The sequence below is a fragment of the Triturus cristatus genome, chromosome 4_2 (genome assembly GCF_964204655.1).
Source record: "Triturus cristatus chromosome 4_2, aTriCri1.1, whole genome shotgun sequence".
NCBI classification, from domain to species: domain Eukaryota; kingdom Metazoa; phylum Chordata; class Amphibia; order Caudata; family Salamandridae; genus Triturus; species Triturus cristatus.
This window is the reverse complement of record NC_140586.1, coordinates 163,267,736-163,291,670: the sequence shown is the minus strand read 5'-3', so window position 1 is coordinate 163,291,670 and position 23,935 is coordinate 163,267,736. Positions and strand designations below refer to the sequence as shown.

General features: G+C 49.4%; 1 protein-coding gene across 3 annotated transcripts in view; it reads right to left on the bottom strand.

The window, feature by feature from the left end:
* TNS2 (tensin 2) overlaps nucleotides 1-23,935 on the bottom strand; it is a 345,238-nt gene that overhangs the window by 281,380 nt on the left and 39,923 nt on the right. The window contains exon 1 of one of the 3 annotated variants that reach the window (XM_085600921.1): nucleotides 9,048-9,230. The exons of the other annotated variants lie outside the window; for them this stretch is intronic. Coding sequence (XP_085457047.1) covers nucleotides 9,048-9,128 — 81 coding nt within the window. The 5' untranslated portion in view covers nucleotides 9,129-9,230. Of the gene's footprint in view, nucleotides 1-9,047; nucleotides 9,231-23,935 lie in introns of those variants that run through there. 3 annotated transcript variants of the gene reach the window in all.

Sequence of the window (23,935 nt, the reverse complement as noted above, 5' to 3'; positions counted from 1 at the left end):
CGTTTTTTAGCTTCTTGCATCGACCATGGGCTCGAAATAAATATTTCGAAAACTAAATACATGGTTTTTAATCCAGCCAATACAACTCGGCCTAATCCCACACTCAATGGAACAACTCTAGAAAGGGTCTCACTATTCGATTACCTAGGGATCACACTTTCTGAGTCCTTTTCCTGGGCTCCTCAACTAGACAAAGCAGCTATGCGGCTTGCCCAACTATCTGGCGCGATATTAAGAATGGCTAAATATACCACACACAGGCCCCTGGCCCCGCAGCAGAAATCTATAAAGTGCAAGTAAGAAATGCAGCCCTATATGGGGCAGAGTTGTGGGGCCATTCTCAGTTGAAAGGTCTTTCTCTATTAGAGAACAAGTTTATTAGACTTCTATTGGGCTTACCGCAAAGCACCCCTCTAGTACCGCTACGCCTTGACCTGGCAATACGACCAATAGATGAAGAAGCTGGCCTACGTCCTTTAACATACTGGCGAAGACTTTGGCTGACAGATGAGCTAGGGTCCTATTGTCGTGATCTTAGTTCAATAATTTCAGTTAGCACTTCTAAGAAGTTTCCCTGGCTTGTCTATATTAAGGAGATGTGCTACAGGATTGGTTTGCCTGAACTCTGGACTAGCCCTGGGGTATTCTGTTTGACGCTCTCTCGTGTCAAACTGGTCCAGGTATATAGGCAGCATAAGCTAAGTGCATTACAACAAAACACAACTCTTGGCAGTCTTTCGAGACAGTTTTTGTTAAATAAAGACCAGTATATCTTTGAATCATTCCTGAATGAAGTGCATCCATCTCTGGCAAGGAAACTATATATCCAATTTAGGTTGGGCACCTTACCTCTTAGGGACTTTACTAAGAACTGGTCCAAACAAAGAGAAAAAAATTGCCCAGCCTGTGGAAGGTCGCCTGAGACAATAATCCATGTATTGTTTCTTTGCATTGCATATAGAGCCCCCAGGAAGTATTGGCTCATTCCTTTATGTAGGAATCTAGGATTTACAAGATGTACTGAAGCCTACCGCATCTTAGCCACTGACACAAGTACTGTTGTAGTGTTTGCTGTTTCACGTTTTTTACATGCAATGTGGATTAAGCGTCTTAAGTACTAAAAAATTGTATGCTGCTATGTATATTTTCCATGGTCTATTTTAAAAAAAAATCAATTTTTTAATCCTTTTTATTATGCTCAAGTTTGCCTTTTATATGTATTTTATGCAACTTTTATGATCTTTTTGATCGAAATAAAGTTTACAAATGGAATGGTATTTGAAAACGACCATAGTTCTCCCTTTGCAATCCTGTACATAACCTCTAAAACATAGGTGGTGGCTATATGTATGAGGAGTTCCATCTGTGTGAACTCTGCCAGATTGCGTCTGTCATCTGCCAGCCGTAAGCAGTCTTCATAACCTCAGTCCATGTCGGTCCAGAATTGCTTCATCTCAGTTCAGGCTGCATCACAGTGGAAGGGGCTTTGGAGGGAGGTGTCAGGAGAAGGAGGATCATCTCCCCTATATCCACAGGTTTAACCAGTATTTTTCCACTTCAGAACCCCCCCCCCCCTCCATAAGTGATGAATATCCTACAGTGCCGCAGCCTGTCCTAGAGTGTCCGCTGTCACAGGTGTGATGTCTGAGAGGACCACGGATCCATGGTCTTCGTCAGTTGACGAGCCTGGGATCCCTCGGCATCCTTCAGAGGAGTCTGAAGCATCCTTCGCAAGTGACCCCACCATGACGTCATACTGCCAGGGTCTCTTTGCGTTCGGCTGTCGCTTGTTTTGTGATTTTGTGTGGGATCCACTGTTTGCTGTATTTTTGAGGGGCCTATCTCAAGTTCCATGACCCATTCCCTTGCCTCTTTCAAGCCCGTCAAGAAGTGAGAGGCTTTCCTGTCCAGGACTTTTAGTTTTACTGGAAACAAAAGCGTGTATTTTAAGTTCAGGCATCAAAGGAGTCTCTTTGTTTCCATGAACAAGTTGCTATGTAGCGGCCACTGCAGCTGTGTATTCTGTAAAAAGGAACACTTTGTCTTGTCTTTGCCTTAGATGTTAAAGAGTCTTTTTCCGGCGAGCCACCTGTGAATTATAAAGCAATTTGGCACCACTGGGCATGACAGTGCTTTAGGTCTTGGCAGGTCTAACAGGACCCTGTGTGCTCTTTCGAAGTAGGAACCTTTGGAGAGGACCTGCAGTGTGAGCAGATTGCTGAGCCACTCCTCGAGGTAGACCTCCATACTTGGGCCTTCCACTTTCTAAGTTTTCCCATCTACAACACCCGTTCATGTCCTCCGCTCTTCTTTCCAGGTAGTGGATATGGTTCAGTAAGTCTGCCTTCTGCGTGTCTTGTAACGTTGGCACCACTGCAATGCAGGGTCATTTCTACTCCATTGACTCTCCGGAGATCTTCTGTTTATCCGCTTGGACCAGAGTGTGGTTGACAGAGTCTGTATCTAGTGCCTCTTCTGTATCCCCAGTGGGTCAGAAGATGGCGTCTAATCTATCGGGTTAAGGGGACTCATCACCCACAGTTGATGCAGGTGGCAAACAAAGGATTTCAGAACTGTAGGCCACCTTTTGGAGTTGCAAAGTGGGTATTTGTAGTTTCTGCTTACCCGTGTTGTGATCACGGTCAACTATGACAGCCAAAGGGTCCTGAAGATGGCAGGCTCCTAGACTTGGTATCCTTACTTCTGTCTTTTTGTTCTCAGGCTAGTAAAGGTCCTTGTCCCTCTGCCCAGGTTTCCCCTAAAGTGAGGTGCGGCGCTGCCAGAAGCCTGGGCCTGGTGTTTCTGGCACAAACACCTTGCACTCCTGTACAGTAGGTAAGCAGGTCCTGTTTTAGTTGTCCAACCTTCGCAGTCACCTACTCCACTTTTGCGCTGTCCCGTTCGTGTAAGATTTGAAATGTTAGATGTATCCCTGCCAGCACCGCTTCGCCGGTCTTCTTGATCCCGGCTCCCTGTGCATGCCCACACAAGCAATGGTTGCTTCTCTGCAATCTGCGGTATCTTTGAGTTTAGTGCCCTGAGGGTGAGTGGGATCCTCGTCTAGGTCCCAAGACTCCAGATGAGCCACCAGAATGAGTGACAGCGTTCAATGTGAGGCCTACAGAAAAAGGCATCATTCTCGTAAAGAATACGTAAGAGCTAGACAAAATGTTCCAGGTGCACCTCTAAAACTGGACATAAGACCCAAGAGGATGTCTTGAAAGCTAAGTACAAAGATAAAAATGAGCTCCCTTCATCGTCCCTCTCAGAAATGGACACACTGCTAACGATGGGCCCTCCACAAATAAACTACGTACCCAGATGACTCCATCAGATGTAGACACATCGCCTCAGCAGTGACCTCCAGAACTTAACTCAAAGTTCCTGAAGAGGACTCCTGAATTACATATGATAATCTAGATCAAACCTCCAAAACTGGACTCAAGTTGCGGCCTACAAAACTAGGCACAATGCTCCTGATGAGTCCCTCCAGAACTGTACACAATTACCTTGATGTGGTCTCACTAGTGATATATGCAGTGGTAACACAAATGGTAAGACAAGTAGGGGAGAGGAGTTGGCCTAACGGCTAGGGTGGTCGACCTCGAACCTGGGGAACTGGGTTCGAGTCTCGGCAATGACGCTGAACATCCTGTGATTCTGGGCAATCTCCCCGTGCCTACCAAAAATGAATGTGTGTCCTCATGTAACGTAACTGGTGCTATGTAAAGCGCTCTGATACCCAATTCGGGCCAAGTTCACGCTATATAAAACTCTGTAAATAAATAAAGTACCCCTGCTAGTCGCATCCCACGCCAACCTAATGTTCATATCGTTTTTCCTACAAGTTGACAGTCTTCCCAGATTCTTGTCCATCTGAAATGCACACGCAAAGATCCACCCGCTGTTTTGTGACTCAAAATACTAAGCCTAAACTAAATTACTTGCTGTATCTCAAATGAGTGTGCCCTGTTCGTTTTAGCATCCTTCCCCTGAGATGGAAATCAAGTTATTTTGCTCTTGTTATCTGCTGTTCCAGACTTCCCCTCTTCATGCATGTCATGCCAGCTGGTGGAATCACCATGCCCTTCATGAACTACAACAAATACTGTCCAGAAAGGCGACTGGAGCTTTAGGCAAACCAAATGTGTATCTGCCTTTCAATCAGTCAAATTGATCTGAATGCATTGGCCAATTCTGATTCGTTGTAGGATTGCCCGTCAAACTCGCAGAAACAACAGTGTCTTTCACCAAATCTAATTGGCCGCCCTGCGACCAGTAAGATTGTGGCCAGTTTTCTTGTAGATTTAATTGAGAAAAAAGCAGCCAATCAGCTGCACCAATGGCCCAAGATCTTCCTGGATTTCTGGTTTCACTAATGCATAGAAATGGTTTGCGGACATGACTGTAGCATATTGTGCCAGAGAGCCCTCTAAGTTATACCATGCCATACTTAGCTCCCTTTTCTAATATTCATCAATAGTGTATATATAATATAAGGAGTCACCAATCCAAAATTAAAACACTCTTGTTATTCTATGATCAAAGCGCAAGACTGCAGCATGCTGCTTTGAATTGACTCTTGCCACCGACTCCATCTCTGGTCAGCTTTAGACCACAAGCCTTTATGCGCTGGCCCATCAGCATAGAGATGCACCTGTGCAGTGCCACTGAGGTCTGATGCCTGGGACACCCCACCGGTCACCTCCTGTTCCTGATCGTGTATTCTGATGGCCGTGACACAGTCAATTCTTCTCATGCAAGGCTGCAAACCCGCTGTCATTCAAAGGCTTCTGGGCTTGTTTACAAGCTTTGGGGCTGAATCACAGACGCGTTTATGAGTACATGACGTTGCACGCCTGTAGTACTCTTACACACGCGTATACGCCTTTGTGAATTGGAGCCAAAGCAGCTAAAATGGGACAAAAGTGGGAATATTCAGCAAATCCTCACAGTTAGTACTAACTGAGAGAACTATATCTTCTTTGCTGTTTTACTAGTGGGGAGTTGGAGGTTTTGAGGCCAATTCACACAGGAATGTAGGAGTGAGTAAAACATGTGCTTGTAGTAAGTGTTTTAATGATGGATGCCTTTCCTGAGAGGCGCATAGGTCATATCTACTACTGTTCAATCACAGGTTTTGTGGGTCAATCCCTCAGTTCGAGTTATCTTTCAGGCTTTGCACCTTTGACGATGAAACTAGAACAGGGTGAAAATTGGCTCTGATTGGCACCAGAAAGGAGCGAAGAAATCTGCGTATACGACACTGGCAAGGCCTGAGGGAGTCCATCTTGCAAACACTAACACAGACTCAGGGATCGTCTCTCCGACAGTAGCACAGACTAAGTGACCCCATCTCTCTAACACCAGCACGGACTGAGGGGCATCCCTTTGACATTAGCACAGACTGAGGGGCGTCCCCTGACATTAGCACAGACTGATGGGCGTCCCTCTGACATTAGCACAGACTGAGGGGCGTCCCTCTGACATTAGCACAGACTGAGGGGCGTCCCTCTGACATTAGCACGGATTGAGGGGCGTCCCCCTGACATTAGCACAGACTGAGGGGCGTCCCTCTGACATTAGCACAGACTGAGGGGCGTCCCTCTGACATTAGCACAGACTGAGGGGCGTCCCTCTGACATTAGCACGGATTGAGGGGCGTCCCCCTGACATTAGCACAGACTGAGGGGCGTCCCCTATAATTAGCACAGACTGAGGGGCGTCCCTCTGACATTAGCACAGACTGAGGGGCGTCCCTCTGACATTAGCACAGACTTAGGGGAGTCCCTCTGACATTAGCACGAATTGAGGGGCGTCCCCCTGACATTAGCACAGACTGAGGGGCGTCCCTATGACATTAGCAAAGACTGAGGGGGCGTACCCTGACATTAGCACAGACTGAGAGAGCGTCCCTCTGACATTAGCACAGACTGAGGGAGCGTCCCAGGACATTAGCAGAGACTGAGGGAGCGTCCCCTGACATTAGCAGAGACTGAGGGGGCGTCCCTCTGACATTAGCCCAGACTGAGGGGCGTCCCTTTGACATTAGCACAGACTGAGGGAGCGTCCCATGACATTAGCACAGACTGAGGGGCGTCCCTCTGACATTAGCACAGACTGAGGGGCGTCCCCTGACATTAGCACAGACTGAGAGGCGTCCCTCTGACATTAGCCCAGACTGAGGAGCGTTCCTATGACATTAGCACAGACTGAGGGGCGTCCCTTTGACATTAGCACAGACTGAGGGGCGTCCCTCTGACATTAGCACAGACTGAGGGGCGTCCCTCTGACATTAGCACAGACTGAGGGGCGTCCCTTTGACATTAGCACAGACTGAGGGGCGTCCCTCTGACATTAGCCCAGACTGAGGGGCGTCCCTTTGACATTAGCACAGACTGAGGGAGCGTCCCATGACATTAGCACAGACTGAGGGGCGTCCCTCTGACATTAGCACAGACTGAGGGGCGTCCCCTGACATTAGCACAGACTGAGAGGCGTCCCTCTGACATTAGCACAGACTGAGGAGCGTCCCTATGACATTAGCACAGACTGAGGGGCGTCCCTCTGACATTAGCACGGATTGAGGGGCGTCCCCCTGACATTAGCACAGACTGAGGGGCGTCCCTCTGACATTAGCACAGACTGAGGGGCGTCCCTCTGACATTAGCACAGACTGAGGGGCGTCCCTCTGACATTAGCACAGACTGAGGGGCGTCCCTCTGACATTAGCACGGATTGAGGGGCGTCCCCCTGACATTAGCCCAGACTGAGGGGCGTCCCCTGACATTAGCAGAGACTGAGGGGCGTCCCTCTGACATTAGCACAGACTGAGGGGCGTCCCTTTGACATTAGCACAGACTGAGGGGCGTCCCTTTGACATTAGCAGAGACTGAGGGGCGTCCCTCTGACATTAGCACAGACTGAGGGAGCGTCCCCTGACATTAGTACAGACTGAGGGGGCGTCCCTCTGACATTAGTACAGACTGAGGGAGCGTCCCTCTGACATTAGTACAGACCGAGGGGGCGTCCCCTGACATTAGCACAGACTGAGGGAGCGTCCCCCTGACATTAGCACAGACTGAGGGGGTGCCCCTCTGACATTAGCACAGACTGAGGGGGCGTCCCCTGACATTAGTACAGACTGAGGGGGCGTCCCTCTGACATTAGTACAGACTGAGGGAGCGTCCCTCTGACATTAGTACAGACCGAGGGGGCGTCCCCTGACATTAGCACAGACTGAGGGAGCGGCCCCTGACATTAGCACAGACTGAGGGAGCGTACCCTGACATTAGCACAGACTGAGGGAGCGGCCCCTGACATTAGCACAGACTGAGGGAGCGTCCCCCTGACATTAGCACAGACTGAGGGGGTGCCCCTCTGACATTAGCACAGACTGAGGGAGCGTCCCCCTGACATTAGCACAGACTGAGGGGGTGCCCCTCTGACATTAGCACAGACTGAGGGGGCGTCCCCTGACATTAGTACAGACTGAGGGGGCGTCCCTCTGACATTAGTACAGACTGAGGGAGCGTCCCTCTGACATTAGTACAGACCGAGGGGGCGTCCCCTGACATTAGCACAGACTGAGGGAGCGGCCCCTGACATTAGCACAGACTGAGGGAGCGTACCCTGACATTAGCACAGACTGAGGGAGCGGCCCCTGACATTAGCACAGACTGAGGGAGCGTCCCCCTGACATTAGCACAGACTGAGGGGGTGCCCCTCTGACATTAGCACAGACTGAGGGAGCGTCCCCTGACATTAGCACAGACTGAGGGACGTCCCTTTGACATTAGCACAGACTGAGGGAGCGTCACCCGACATTAGCACAGACTGAGGGAGCGTCCCCCGACATTAGTACAGACTGAGGGGGCGTCCCTCTGACATTAGTACAGACCTAGGGGGCGTCCCCTGACATTATTACAGACTGAGGGGCGTCCCTTTGACAGTAGCACGGACTGAGGGAGCGTCCCTCTGACATGATCACAGAGACCTCTCATGCTGGGACCCTCTCGTTTTGACGTGAACATTCAGAATCTCTCTTCCTAGCAAGGGCAAGCGGACCCTCGATTCCTGGCATATTCAGTGGCACGCCGACTCTCTCTTCCTGACATTGACACTCAGAGCCTCCATTTACAGGAATGCTACTCGAGGCAGAGGACAGAGACGCTGACCCTTTCTTCCTAACACAGGCACACAGACACTCCCTTTCTGACAGGGGCACTTGGACCCTCTCTTCCTGACACAGCTATAAAGACCCTCTCCTCCAGACACGGGCACACAGACTCTTTTCTCTTGACATGTACTCAGACCCTGTCTTCCTATCATGGGCACACAGACCCTCTCCTCCAGACATTGGCACTGAAATACTTTCTTCCTAACAAGAGCTCCCAGACCCTCTCTTCCTGACATGGGCACTCAGACTCTCCTTTGCTGACATAGACACAAAAGCCCTCTCTTCCTGGCATCAGCACTCAACCCCTCTCTTGTCAACCCCTCTCTCCATGACATTAGCACTAACATAACATAACATGTGTATTTGTAAAGCGCACCCGGAGGCATCTTGGCGCTGAATAACAGATGTTTCTTGTTACCCAACTCAATGTTACTCATTTTATCGACCTCAGATGGATGAAAGGCTGAGTGGACCCGTGGATGAAAGGCTGAGTGGACCTGCCGGGATTTGAACCTGTGACCATGAGCCACCAGACCCGGGACTCAACACCTCTTTCCCTGACATCAACCCTCAATCCCTCTCTTCCTGACATCAACCCTCAACCCCTCTCTTCCTGACATCAGCCCTTAAACCCTCTCTTCCTGACATCAGCACTCAACCCCTCTCTTCCTGACATCAGCACTCAACCCCTCTCTTCCTGACATCAGCCCTTAAACCCTTACTTCCTGACATCAGCACTCAACTTCCTGACATCAGCACTCAACCCCTCTCTCTCTGACATCAGCACTCAACCCCTCTCTTCCTGTCATGGGGTCTTAGACCCTCTCCTCCCCCCGCGTCCATCTGCAGCTCGTCACTCGGTACCCACCCCGAAGCAGTCCGGAGTCCTGATGCTGCTTTTCCGGCCAAACGCTCGGAAAAGTCCTTCTATTCGCTTTCTCGGCTTCATGGAGAACGGAAGAGGGGCGCGGGTCCAGTCCCACCCAACTCAGCACACTGTCCTTCCAGCAGTGCCTGCCTGCGCGCCAAAAACCGGCTCCAGAAACACAGGCTCCAAGTGGCACCTCCGCCAGGGTGCAGAGAGGCACTGGCACCGACGGAGAGAGGGCAGAACTCGAGCCTCAAGTGCCAGCAGGCCTGCCCGGTGCGCGTCCAGTGCAGACTCGGCTCAAGGAGGCAGCCAAGGTGCGCCCGACGCCCGAGGAAGGACGTGATGACGATGGAAACAATGACGGGCTAGGCCCAGGCCTCTGCTGTCGGAACCACGGGACGAGGCCTCGGCTTCCTGAAATACAAATCTCATTTCCTTCCCAAGTAACTTCACTCGGAGGAGATCCGCCAATCACAACACGGAGTCGGAGGGGCCACGAGCACGGCCTGCTTGACATCAGCAGTCGGGGAAGAGTGCTGGTAGGAAGGCCTTCCAAAGTGCAAGACCTCTAGTAATGGCTGGTCGCGTCCCACCATGATAGGCAGAACGGTGAGACTCCCACCGCCCAATCAAAAGGGGTCTCTTTTCTAAGTTCCAAGTGATACAAAACACAGCAGCACGGCTGGTTTGTAACCTACCATCTCGTTCTCCTTCGGAACCCACTCTGAGATCTCTCCATGGTTGCCCGTAAGAAAGTGTGCCCTCGTTAAACTTCCATGTTTGGCCCATAGGTCTCTTCATGGAAAAGGGCCTTGTTACCTACAAAATAGGGTGCAACCATACATTCCTACCTGGAATTTGAGATCCAGGGATCAACTGCTACTACGCCCCCACCGCATCCATACGGTCAGGTACGGGGGGGGGGGGGGCGCAGGTTCTCATTCTTGGCCCCACATCACTGGAATCAGCTACCACTAAACCCACGCTCCTGTGCCAATCTAGCGGTATTTAAAAACTTCTGAAAACTTGGCTATTTAATCTGTAAATCTCAATCAACTGAATCTATGCAGTGCCAGAGCGCCGAGAGACTCCTCGGGGGTGATTGGAGCGCTTTATAAATATCAATAACATAACAGGGCCTATGCATTAACTTCTAATACCATCAAAGGAGAGAGATGGTCTGAGATTAGCTATCAAGAATGCTACTCAGTGGTCCGCCCAGTTCCACCACAGCAGAAAGATTATCTCAGACTACTAACACCCAATTTCATACCATGGCCTGACCATTCGTCCATTTCCTGCACAGAAGAGAGGACGGCTGGAACTAGCGAATGCAACAAGGCTGCCCAATGTACGGCCGTGGCCTAACGACTCAGCACGGCACATAGAAGGGTTAAGTGAAATCCGCCCAGTCTCCGGCCTTGCCTTTTAACCATTGCTCATCCGATATCAGCACAAAGCTCATCTACTTCCAAGGCCACAAAGAAAGTCTACGATCAACGTGTGTGCAACTCCAGCACCACAGAGAGGAGCTACGATTAAGGCCCAACCAATACTATCTCTATATAGGAAGGGAACCACCAAGGCGCATTGAGTCGCAGGCTTGAATCAACGCTCGTCCGGAGACCCAGCTTGAGAGTAATCCTGCCCAATGTCTCTCAGAGGGTGGCCCTGCACTTGTGATAGAGGGTGTCCGATCACAACTCATACGGTTCCAGCACCAATTGAGGATTATGTAATTCCAGTACCATTGCGAGGGTATGCTATCTAGACTGGCCCAATGACATTGGTCGAAATGAATGCTGCCTATTCTCCAACTGTGGCCTGACCAATCCCAGCACGTCAGAGAGAGGGGCTGTGATCAAGGCTTGTCCAGGCCCACAACAGCAAAGAAGACCTAGGATGAAAGCGTGTCCAGTTCCAGCATCACAGAAAGCGTATCTGCTCAAGATGTGTCCAATCCTAAGATTACAGATGGGGGCACAGAACATTAACAGGAACCCATTTGTTCATACTTTATGACCACAAACTTCGCAAATCCCACAGACCAGTTCCATTCTCAGACTATGGCAGAATGTGTTAAGTCACTCAAGACTTCGCATCCGCACTCTTATAAGTTTTAGCTTTAAGGTGCTTCAAAGACCTGGCGGGTCATTGTGCCAAGGAATGGGGACAGGTTCAGCATTTAATGGTCAGGACAGGGAAAGAAAGGCATGTTGCTGAACTCTAGTGCCTGACTGTTAGAAGGTGGTTCTGACACTATGGGCCGCCCGGATTTTTCGCTTTTTGAGCACCTAATTGTTGAGCTTTTACTGTGGGGGAGCCTCATAAGTTGGGACTCACCCACAGTGAACTCAGGATTTAAGAGACTGCATGGGGATTTTACTGGTGTTCCCCTGGCTCGACCAGGCCACTGTTCAGCAGCTGGAGTAAGGGACACCGTGCTGGTTACATGCAGACACATGTGTACATGCATGTGCACACGTGTACGGGCTGCGCAGGGGAGATTCCTAGCGTGCGCAGTCCAGGAGCAGCTACAAAGTGAATGGTGTGGCAGGACTTATGCAGTATTGGGTGGTGACATGGAATAGGCTTTATACACTGGGATGAAACATGCCAGGGAAAGTCAGTGTGTCTTACTGTTTTTTCACTTCATTATTCCCCATTGGGAATGTGGAGCCAGGGGCTAGATTAACTTCCATTAGTCCTACAGATTCCAGACACCCACTTAAGTTCAATGTAGCAAATGTGAAAAGAAGTATTCTGCAGAGTCCAAAGTCATATTTGTACTGCTTTTGGGTCATCCAGAACTGTCATATTTCTCTAAGCCAGCCAGGACCTGACCCAGGCTGAGGGCTGACCTCAGCTGGATGGATTGATAACCTTTCTTCCACAAGCTAGGGCCTCCTCTCCACGAAGAGAAGATGGGTGGGGATACAGGTTCATCAATTAGCAGCTGTCAATGGGTGCCAGGCACCAGGCTGCACCAAGGAGGGAAGGCAGCGTGGGCGAAAGGGGCTTCAGAGACATGTGGCCAGAAACCCTGGACGACGCCATTTTGAACAAGCTCAGAGGCTGGACAAGAAGGAGGGAGCAGGGGCAGGGACGTGATGTATCGCCCCCCCAGGACCCTATCAGCACCAGAAGAAGAGCCCAGGACTGGTGCACAGAAGCAGGGGCCTCTGCGCAGGGAGAAGAGAGGCCCAGAAGGAGAGCCTGGCGAAAGGCTGGCGCAGGGAGCCAGTGAAGACAGCACACTGCTGAATCTACCCTCTCAGAGAACCAGAGGGCAGAGGAGAGTGTTGCCAGTGACTGGGGCTGGTAAAGAGAAGCATGAAACGCCCCATAATGACTCGCCAGGCATTTGGAAATCTGCCGTTTTGGTGCTTTGTGGCCCCCAGAGGAGGGGGGTCACCCTCACTTGTGAAAAGGTGCTGGGGGAGCTGCTGGAGAAGCGCAGTCTCCCCCCCCCCCCCCCCCCCCAGCACGAAGAAATCTGCTGTTTTGGTGCCTGGTAGCCCCAGAGGAGGGGGGTCACCCTCATGTGTGAAAAGGGGTGCAGGGGGGCTGCAGGAGCACCGCAGTCTCCCCCAGCATAAAGAAGAACAGTCCACCCATAAGTTTCACGGGGCATCTGAAAGAATAACCCCTGAAGGGCTCAGCCAGCCTTTAACACCTTCTAGGCTGGAACTTATGTTCTACAGCTGAGGGTGTACTATGAAGTGCATCATGGAGTGAAGGGCTGATTTGGGGATGTCTGGAGAAGGGCATCCCCTGGAGGTGAAGTGGTGTAATTGCACCGAAATGCATGTACTATTGGTTATTTCTTTTTAGGTGGACTGGAAGTCACATATGTAAAGTGAAGTACCTGTGTAAGGTGATGTTAAGCTAAATGGAGTTATGTTGCTGGACCTTCCTGCTAGGGGGTCTGGCTGTATTTACGTAATCCCATGCTTTTACCTGTGATTCCTTTTAAAGTGAAGTGTAGTTGCCAGGAGTACTTCTTTTGAAGGGACTGTAAGTCACATGTGTAAGGAGATGTCCTAAGCCAAGTGGGGCTATGTTGCCAGACTGTCCTGCTAGGGTGTCTGGCTGTATATGCGCAATCCTGTGATTTCATCTGTGATGCCTTTAGGGGCTGTAATTGCAATGCATTCAAATGATCAACCAAGGTGATGAGTACTGTCATTCTAAAGTGTGTGTAAACATGGATTCTTGCTGCTGCGCTTAGGTGAAGACCCCAGACTGCTAGCCCTTAAGATATAGAGGTGCATACTTTATGGTCAGTAGGAGATGCTCAGTCAGGGTCATGTGTCACCAAGGCAGGTTTACCCCTTTTTAGGTCTCGCCTGACCCAGCGTATGCGCTGGTCTGGCGAGACTTATTGAGAGGGCTTCAAAAAGTGCTACCAGGCCAGCCTAGAGCTACAGTGCATGTGCGCGCGCGCTTTACCACGATTACTTTCACTTTTACGGCCGCACGGCCGCTTTGATGTTTGATCGCGATTGCGATCACTTTCACTTTCGTGGCCGCACGGCCGCTTGGCATAGCCAATAGGTCTCGCTTTTGGGACCTTATAAGTATTTAGTTATGCAACTGTTGCATGGCTAAACACTTATAAAGTCCCAAAGGCGAGACCTATTGGCTATGCCAATGCTTGTTGAGGTAATGGGGTGGGTCGCCACTGGGATGGTGCCAGTGCGCAGGACCCTCGCTCCAGGTTATTTTCAACTATCTGCATTGGGGGCAAGTGGATGTGCATACATGGGAGTGGAGGTACTAGACCCCCCCCCTTTGCGGGAGGGGTGGAGATGTTATGCAATGTCACAAAGTTATTCCAACAGCTTATGTATATTTGTAAATTGGTGCATAGTATTGAGCGGTGTGTGTGTTTAATAAATGTACTCTTTTATAAAGCAAAGTACAGACTGGACAATCAATTATTGAGTGTTATTTTTGTGCACCTGCAAATGGCGATTACTAGCCCACACCACGTCCCTTGAGTAAGCCTCAGACTGCTGTGCAACGCTACCCTCTGAGAGTCAGGCGCTACAATTGGGTGTTTGTTTCCCAGTGAAGGACAAATGTAGTCATGTTATTTGTGCAGGCCTCACAGATGCTGCCTCGTTTTCCAACACTGACTGCTTGGCAACCTCAGTTTTTCATGGCTCCTGGTTTTGATGCGAGTGACTGTCCACTCCCTGGGCCCACCACGGAATCCTTATTCAGCAAGTTTCACTGCACTGCCAATCACGTTCAAAGACGACCCAGGGTCAGATTCTGTTCCCACCACAGGAGCAAAAGTATCAGATTTCTGAGCTAAAGGTCAGAATCCAGAGCTTCTTGCAACCAGCCCTTGTCTCAAAAGAGGCTCTGTTGGCCATCTTGGGAAAAAATAGATTGCTCAGTGCTAAGGGGGTTAGTATAGAGGTAACACTGCTCACATCTTAACATCAGCTTTGAGATGGGCTACATCCATTAAGTGCCACAATTGTTTTATTTTTTAGTGTACCCTGATGTGGAGAACTCATTGGGTACAGGCCTCTGGCACTGGTGTTTGCAGGCCACTATGTTTAAGTCAACAATAGCCATATACAAAATATTGCAGACACTACATCGCCCCATCGTCAAGGTAAGTATACATTTACCGTTATTAACTCCACACCTACCTACCTTGACGATGTATCGGACAGAATATTTTTGTCTTGATATATATAGCATCTGATACTGTGATTCCAACCACACTGGAAAGGTGGTCGTGTTGGAAAGAAAATAGGCAGTGCAGGGATAAGTGCGCCCATATTCCAAAAGACACAGATTAGAGACAGTAATCCTAGAAAGGATTCCTGCTGACCCTTGTTCTCCGTGGCCACCTCAAAAGGCATTAACCCCAGCCACAAGCCCCATACAGACATCCCATGGGACTTAACTGTCTGTCTCCGTACTGTTACCATGCCTTTATGTGCCTTTCACTTCCCTCCTTTCTTGCAAGCCTAAGCTAACTAGAGTGTTACACAGATGGACAGGGATCAGTCCATTACACATATGCCTGCACACATACACACACGTGCAACACATCCCCGCGCACTCACAAAAGCATGCACACACGCTCACGTGATGCAAGAAAAACAGATGGATAACACATAGAATGGCAAGAACGGACACTCTACCAGAAGGAAGTCTACACCGGGATGGGCTTAGCCACAGGGCATCTTGGCCGGATACCTCTCAAACGTAGAATGAGAGAGCTGTAGGCACCGATGTGCTGGCTCCTACTCTGTTGTTCCACCTTCATATTAGGCGCACAGTGACCTCACCCCTCTGAGCAGTTTTAGTTTGGGGTTTCCCTACAATATCTGCACATGATCGGCCTTAGCTCTTCAATGCCAATATCACACGCCCACTTCTCAAGGAATAAGACACCACCACCTAACCGAGAATGGGACCAGAACCAACATCCGTAACACATCAACGCAAGATGATTCAGACTGTAATCTGCACTAGTGACATCTTAAACCACGTTGAGTCACCAGGCTGCCAAATGTGTTACCAATCCAGAACAGTGGCAGGATGCGTGGTATACAAACGCCAATACAAAACGCCCATGGGTTATGCTCAGCGTGAACTATACAGTGTGTTCCACAAGTATCCGGAAGCCCTTCTTTGCAAGGAGACTCTTCTCTAAGGCTCCAGATCCTTGTTTCCTCAACAAAAGGTTGCATCTGACAAAGACAATGCTTCATTTGTCCACTGTGTGGCCTGCCTACTTCAGAACGGTCTCTATACACGATGGCAAAGTGTAAATCGGAAATCCGTAGGACAGAGGCTGTGCCTGTAATGGTCTTAAGAGTGAACCTGTAAACTTCAGACCATATTATCTTCTTAAGGCTGCTCCTGGACAGGAGACACCTCAGAATGCTAATCTTGTAGATTAAAGTTTGGCCATCCGTAGTTAGGACAGGATCTCTTACTCCGGCTCTTCTCAGAGACGATGATGACTGCACTACGGCCTGCCGAAGGACCCGAATATTTCCAGATGCAGAATCTTAAAGATATTGACTTAATGTTCACTCTTAGCTGTGTCAGCAATTGAACTTGGGTGCACTCAGGTGATACATCCACTGCTTGCACCATCAAGAAAAATCCACTCACCCACCGCCAGTTTGCTGTTGAAAATAGCGATGAGCTATGAGAACCAGCAACGGATCCAGCTTCTGATCGGAGGCTCCAGAGTAAGAATTTCATCAGTTTGTTTGGAAAAATATTGTTTCAGACCTATCATGCTACCATAAGATCATGGAGTTGAGTGTATATAGAAGAGTATAGATTTACTGTTCCTAACTCCATGTTTACGTATATCATCAAGGTGCATGGATGTGGAGTTAAGTAAAGTAAATGTATACTTGCCTATACATTCTCCCCTTCTCATTAATTTGGTCCTCAATATTTCCCCACCACATTATGGTAGTATTATAGTTGAGATTCCCAGTTTTCCATTTTTATTGATTTTTACAGATAAATACAGACAGAAAACCGTTTACTTTCCTGTCTGTATTTATTTTTAGCTGTGGATAAAAACGGAAATTGGTTTGTTTTTGAGTGATTCTAAATGCTGTCAATCATGACTGCCAGGCCAATTCTGTGCGGATTGACAGGCAATGGGATAAAAAAAAATATAGGAATTTTAATAAAGAGTCTTAAACAGCAGTAGATTTGCACGACTTTGATATTAAAATTTACATATTTTCTTACAAGTGCATATTTTACCACTTGAGTGTGTATTTATCATTGAAACCTGTCAGGCTTTCAGGCACAAGTGCACATTAACTGGTTAAATAAATGCAGAACTATACACATTTCAGCTTAATTTTTTCACGAAAACTAAAATAAATATGGATAAATACAGGTAAAATCTGCAAAAATTAAATATGGATAAATACAGACTGAAATGACAAAAATCTGAATACCATAAAACCGGGAGCCCTAATTATAGTTTTAAAATGATATGCAGTGTGGAGTCACCAGGGGCATCATGACGTGCATCAAGAATGGGGATTTAGTCTCCTCCCCGGCTGCCTCATGGCTACCGTGATAACAGATCATCGAGAAAAAATGTGTTCCTGTGTAAGTCACAGTAAAGCTTCATTAACAGGAAATAAACATCTCATGAACCCAAAGGTGGTCTGAAAGTAACTCGTCATTAGTTCCCTCTCGTGGTCACTGCTGTGTTGTGTAGGCACGAGGCATCTCAGCCTGTATCTGAATTCTGCCTGTCTGTCACCCAGCAAGCATCTCCTGGCACACACTGCAGGAGGTGACCATTGGAGCTTAGTCATACCAGATGAACTGGTTATTCTTGACCCGCAGGTGTAATCCATGGGCATGGTCATGCAGGCTTCAGCCCACCGCACATCTACCAAAGGGCCGCCGTCGCCATCGTACCTGAACTAGAACGGACCACCAACGCCTCCTTCAAATCCCGCATCTTCCCAGAAGACTGGAAGAGGGCGGAGGTCAAACCTCTCCTCAAGAAGCCCACAGCTGACCCGATGGACCTGAAAAACTACCGGCCCATCTCCCTCCTCCCCTTCGCTGCCAAAGTCACCGAGAGACTCGTAAACGCTCAGCTGACCACTTTCATCAAAGAGAACTCCATCCTATACTCCTCCCAGTCCAGATTCCACAGTACCCACAGAACCGACACTGCCCTCCTCGCCGCCACCGATAACATCCGCATGCTACTCGACCAGGGCCCGACTGCGGCCCTCATCCTACTAGACCTCTCCGCAGCCTTCGACACCGTCTCCCATCACACTCTCGCAGCCAGACTGCACGATGCCAGGATACGAGGAACCGCCCTCAACTTGATCCAATCCTTTCTCTCCGGCAGAACCCAGAGAATCAGACTCCCCCCCCTATCCGAACCCACAGAGATCAACTGCGGACTACCCCAAGGATCTCCGCTCAGCCCCACGCTATTCAAAATCTACATGGCCCCCCTCGCCGCCATCGTCAGACAGCGTGGGCTTAGCATAGTATCATACGCCAACGACACCCAGCTCATCCTCTCCCTCACAAAGAATCCCGAAGACACCAGACTCTGTTTCCAGGAAGGAATGAAGGACGTTGCAGCCTGAATGAAAAACAGCTGCCTGAAGCTAAACTCGGAGATCACCGAGGTCCTCGGACCCTCCACCTCTGCCTAGGACAACACCTGGTGGCCCTCCGCCCTCGGGAGTCCACCCACCCCTACAGCTCCACACGGAACCTCGGCATCATCCTAGACTCCTCCCTCACCATGACCTGCCTCAACTTCGTCACCTCCACCAGCTTCAACTGCCTCCGCACCCTCCGCAAGACCTTCAAATGGATACCCCCGAATGCAGAAAGACCATCACCCACACACTCATAGCCAGGAGACTGGACTATGGCAATGCCCTCTATGCCGGAATCAACAAAACCCTCCTACACAAACTCCAGACCATCCAGAAAACCGCAGCCAGACTCGTCCTCGGGACCCCACGGCACGAACACATGACCCAACAACTTCAAGACCTCCACTGGCTCCCCGTCGAGAAAAGAGTAACCTTCAAACTGCTCACCCACGCCTACAAATCCCTCCACAACATCGGACCCAAATACCTCAACAAGAGAGTCTCCTTCCACGTACCCAAAAGGAACCTCCGCTCTGCCGACCTCGCCCTGGCAGAGACCCCCCGCATCCGCAGAAGCAGAGCAGGCGGAAGAGCCTTCTCCTACGTTGCAGCCAAGGCCTGGAACACGTTCCCAGTCAACATCAGAAGCTCCCCAACCCTGCACACCTTCAGGTAGAACCTCAAGACCTGGCCCTGCGACTGAACCGGAGCTGCACTCCCCCCTCCCCCCAGCGCCTTGAGACCCTCACGGGTAAGTAGCACGCTTTACAAAACCCCTGATTGATTGATTGATTGAGGGGTGCCACCTAAATACTCAGTTTAAGGGTGTTTAGGGGAGTGAAGGATAGTAGCCAATGGGCTACCTACCCCTTGGGTCACTACACCCCCTCTATGACCACTTCCTGTGGGGAGTGGGCATAACCCTGTCCCAAAGTTCCGAATTCCATCAAAAACAAGTTGGCGACACCCTTCCTTTGTGGAGCAGATCAGGTACCCACCTTAGGGTTGTGACTAGCCTTGAGATGCAGCATGTCTGCTACATAGCTAATTTCCCGTCGGTCCTGGTGCCAAATGGGCCTCAGGGCAGGTGGTTGCCTTCTCCAAGTTTGGAGGAAACCAGGGTCACATATCAAAGGTGGCAGAGGCTTTGAAGCCTCTGGCATTAGTGTGCAGATTCACTAGCCATCCTGTTGGAGGCGATGATAACACCTTCTCCGGTGCAGGCACTGTTTCCTGACCTCAGAGAAAGTGCTGGCTCTCACAGGGGGTCAGAAACTTGTCTGTATTGTGGCAGGCTGGAGGATACCAGTCAGCTAGCACACTGGAAGACTAGTAGGTTTCAGGGGGCTCCTCCAAGGGGCCCTCTGGGTGCATGTTATTATGAATCCAATATTGAAATCTGTATGGATTCATTAAAAGAAGGTGTTTGATACAAAACACCATGGGTTTCAGTGAAGCCATTATGTAGCTGGGTAACTCATAATGACCATTGCCCAGTACATACCTTAAGATGGCTTCCCTAATCACATGCAATATCTAGCAATTGAACCAGACATCACAGTGGCATATATATTCATGCTGATTTGTCCTCACATAAAATATAATGCACCCTGCCTTAGGGCTCCAAGACCTGCTGTAGGGGTGACTTACATAATTATATGCAGTGACTTTGGAATCGCACACAGTGAGTGTGCCATGTTGTGTTTTCACACATGGTTTGTACCATGTAATGCAACCTGCATTGGCCATCTGCATGCAATTCGGATGGGGGTTCCTTAGGGGGGCATAATACATGCTTCAGCCCTTAGGGACCTCTTCAGCACCACTCCCTAGGTACCAGGGGTACCATTTATCAGGAACTTACAGGAGTGCTAAAGTGTGTGACAACTGTAACACTATTAGACCATTTTTACCTTTGTTTTTATGGAAAGAGCACTGGCACTGGGTCCTGGTTAGCAGGGACCCAGTGTACATCAGTCGAAAAACATCAGTACCAGTGGCAAAATGTGGGTGTGACCATGACAAACAAGCTATGGAAATGCAATAGGTCTCGCCTTTGTTTAAGTTAAAACCATTTACTTTGCTAATGGTATTGTATTTCAGCTATGTATTATTGAGCGGATGTATGTGATATGTTGTGGCTTTATGTTGTTAGAATTGTAATTGGCAGCTGTGTGGTAATTTAAAGCATAGCGTTACGAGTAGAAGAGCGGTGAAGATTTGGGAAGGTGAGTAAGGAGAAGAATAGCATGAGGGTTAATGAAGTATAGTGAGGAGTAGCGTAGCATGAGGCAGAAGAAAGGAGAGTGGGGAGAGCAGTATGAGGGAGAAGGAAGAAAATGTGGAGGAGATTAGAGTGCTTTTGAAGGAAGGAAAGTGTGGAGAGCAGTATGAGGCATAAGGAAGGAGAGAGGAGTAGAAAAGTAGTAGGAGGGATATGAAAGGAGTGTTAGAAGTGTTGATTTTTCGATTAGTGTAGATAGCCTGGCACAAAACGACACGCTTCCTGGGTTGGATGGGGCGATTGACAGAACAAACACCTTGTGGGTCAGCAAGCTACTCCGCGAGGTTGGTCGCTTGCAGGGATTTGTGAAGTGGAAATTGATAGACATCGTGCGTTTGGGGGATGTGAGGAAGAGGCAGGCAGTATTAACATTCCCGGAACTGCAGAAGGACTATCACTTAGCATCTACGGAACATTATAAATGCATGCAACTGAAACACGCCTTACATAGACACATTAAAGACGGGGAGCAGATTCCGGAATATAGCCCTCTAGAGGACAGATTGTTGCTGGACCCTATACCAGAAAAGTCACTCTGCACTACATATAAGAAAATAGTAAACAATTCCCCAGACTTACTAGCCAAGGTGAGAGAGGCATGGGAGTCAGATGTAGGACTATTAGAGGATGATGACTGAGCCTAAGCTGTGCAGAGTCCAAGAGAGGTGGCAGTCAGGGCTAGATTCCGACTAATACAGTTGCGGATCCTACACAGATCCTATTACACTAGTACACTGCTGCGCCGAATGGGTCGGATGCCGACAGAGGAGTGCCAGAGAGGGTGCACCCAGAAAGGGACATTCTTCCACATTTTATGGGATTGCCCGGTCATACAGATATACTGGACTAAAATTGCAAATATTCTCACTGAAGTGCTCGAACAACAGGTTCCGACAGATGCTAGGAGGCATATATTATGTGTGACCGGAGAACTGACATGGCCTAAATACTCAAAACTATAACCGGAGAACTGACATGGCCTAAATACTCAAAACTATAACCGGAGAACTGACATGGCCTAAATACTCAAAACTATGGCTGCAAGTGGCGGCAATGGTCGCAATAAGGAATATAGCCTGAACATGGGGGGCGGCCCAACCACCTCTGGTCTCCCAGTGGAAAAAAGATATGGACTGGTGCAGTACGGCAGAACAGACGATTTATGAAAGCCGAGGCTGCCCTAAGAAATGGGGTAAAATATGGCAAAGGTGGGAAGATTACAGGGGGTTTGGAGGGCAGTAGGACAGCTACGCACGGGGCGGATTGGGATTTAGGATTTCTGCCAATTGAGTTATAATAAGGAATGCACGTCAGACTGAAGATGTTAATGAGAACATGTCATTCATTCTCAATGTATGATCATGACAATGTAACGCTGACTTTGGTTTAATAAAAAGATTCTTAAAAAAAGAAGTGTTGATTTTTTGTAGTGGTATTTGTGCTGGTAGGTGGTTTTGTTGGTGGTAGTGGTGGTTTTGATGCTTATACTGTAGGTGGTAGTTGTTTGTGTGTTGGTGCTGTAGGTGTTTGTGTTAGATGATGGTTGGTGTTTGATGTTGGTGGTAGTGCAAAAGGAGTTGTTAGCAGTATAGTGTAGTTAAATATAGTAAATGTTTTTTAGCTCTGTTAATGTTACATATTAGTGCATATTAACAAGTCGTAATACAATTTTGTTTTGAAAGTTGACGTTTATTAAGTATACATGTGATATAGGTAAAAACAGCTGCACAGCACGCACTGCGCGCTGGCTCAGTGTAATATTTTCATCTGAAACCGATGATGGCAGGAACTTTCCGAAGACTGACATCTCTCAGAGATGTTCAGCAGGGACAGCGTGCTCCGCCCAGCTTGCGGGTTGTCGGTATGGTGCTATTATTTCGGACTGGTCAGTGTGAAGCGGAAGAACAACCGAATAACAATTTACCGAAGTGTAACGAATCGCGCCCGCGAGTTTCACTGCTGAAAGGGGCATTGCATGTAACCTACGCACACAATGTAAATCCTAGCTCCAACGGTAGTGAAGAGAATTGCGTCACCTTGAGGTTGGAATGAGCTCAGTGGGTTGAGCATGCGGTGCAACGGTCTGAGTATCGCCCGCGCAGGTCACAAGTTCCAACCACCGCAGGGTCGGCTCAGCCTTTCATCCTCCCAGGGAGAACATTTGAGGTAACATAATTTAGAGAGTGATAGCGTGGACTTCGTGTTCCAGGTTGGAACACATCCCTGTGCGCACATCAGGCCCATAGTGGATGGGTGTGAAATGTCTGAACGTTGCAGGGGGGTGGGGGTCTGAGCAAAGGCGGATTAACAAACGCTTCCGTCCTAGCGAGTGCTGGAACCTGCCTTAAACCCGCACATCTGGCCCGTGATCCAGGGGTATTTCCTCTTTAGTGGCTCTCCACGGGTGGGGAGCTTCACAGAGGTCTGTTGAATTTCTGCCCCTCGTCTCGGGGCATTAAGATAACAAGATCAGTGGCTGCCTTTTCATGAGGTTTGGGGGGTAGCTGCTGGAGAGGGGGAGAGATGCACTCCCCTCCACCCACCTATGACAGGATTAATCACCCTAAACTGCAGTTGTCAATCGTGCACGGGTGCAGTGGCACAGGAGTGAGTGGGGTCCCCTGCACTACAATTAGCCCTGGCCTGTCCTGCTAAACAGGGGGGGCCTTCCCTGCCTGCATAGGGCTGTTACCCGCCCTTCCCTGCCTGCATAGGGCTGTCACCCGCCCTTCCCTGCCTGCAAAGGGCTGTCACCCGCCCTTCCCTGCCTGCAAAGGGCTGTCACCTCAGGCCACGTTTCCGGGGCCCCTTCTCTGCCTGCTTCCTGGCTGCTTTAAGCCTGTCCCATTGGCTAACGTTGCCGGGGCCCCTTCCCAGGCTGCTTTAAGCCGGTCTCATTGGCTACCGTTGCCGGGGCCCCTTCCCTGGCTGCATTAAGCCTGTCACATTGGCTACCGTTGCTGGGGCCCCTTGCCTGCCTGCACAGGGCTGTCACCTCGGCCACCCTGATCGGCTAGACAGAGAGTGCGAGCAGCCAGAGGCCCGAGAACGAGGCCCGGAAATACCCTCCTAACTTGACTGGCTCGTTTTGCATTTTGTATTAATGGGGGTTCCTGAATCTTACTGTGTTTGTACAAGAGAGAGGCAGGCGCTCAAGTCCCAGCAAGACAAGGAGAAAGAATGTGAGCGCTCGAGAGACAGACTGCACAGGAAAGTCGAGACAATGAGAGAGAAGGAGTGTTAGTGGGTGGATGGAGAGACTGAGTGGACGGGTGGATTCATGGATCTTTTGGAAGGGGGTGGTAGGTGGACAGATACGTCGGTGAGTGGGTGGCTCGGCAGATGTCTGTGGGAGCGCCATGAGGTGAATCATATGGATAAAAATGAGGCACCGATAGAAGGGGGTGCTCATGAGAGGGTAGCAATGGAGAGGCGAGGTGACGGAA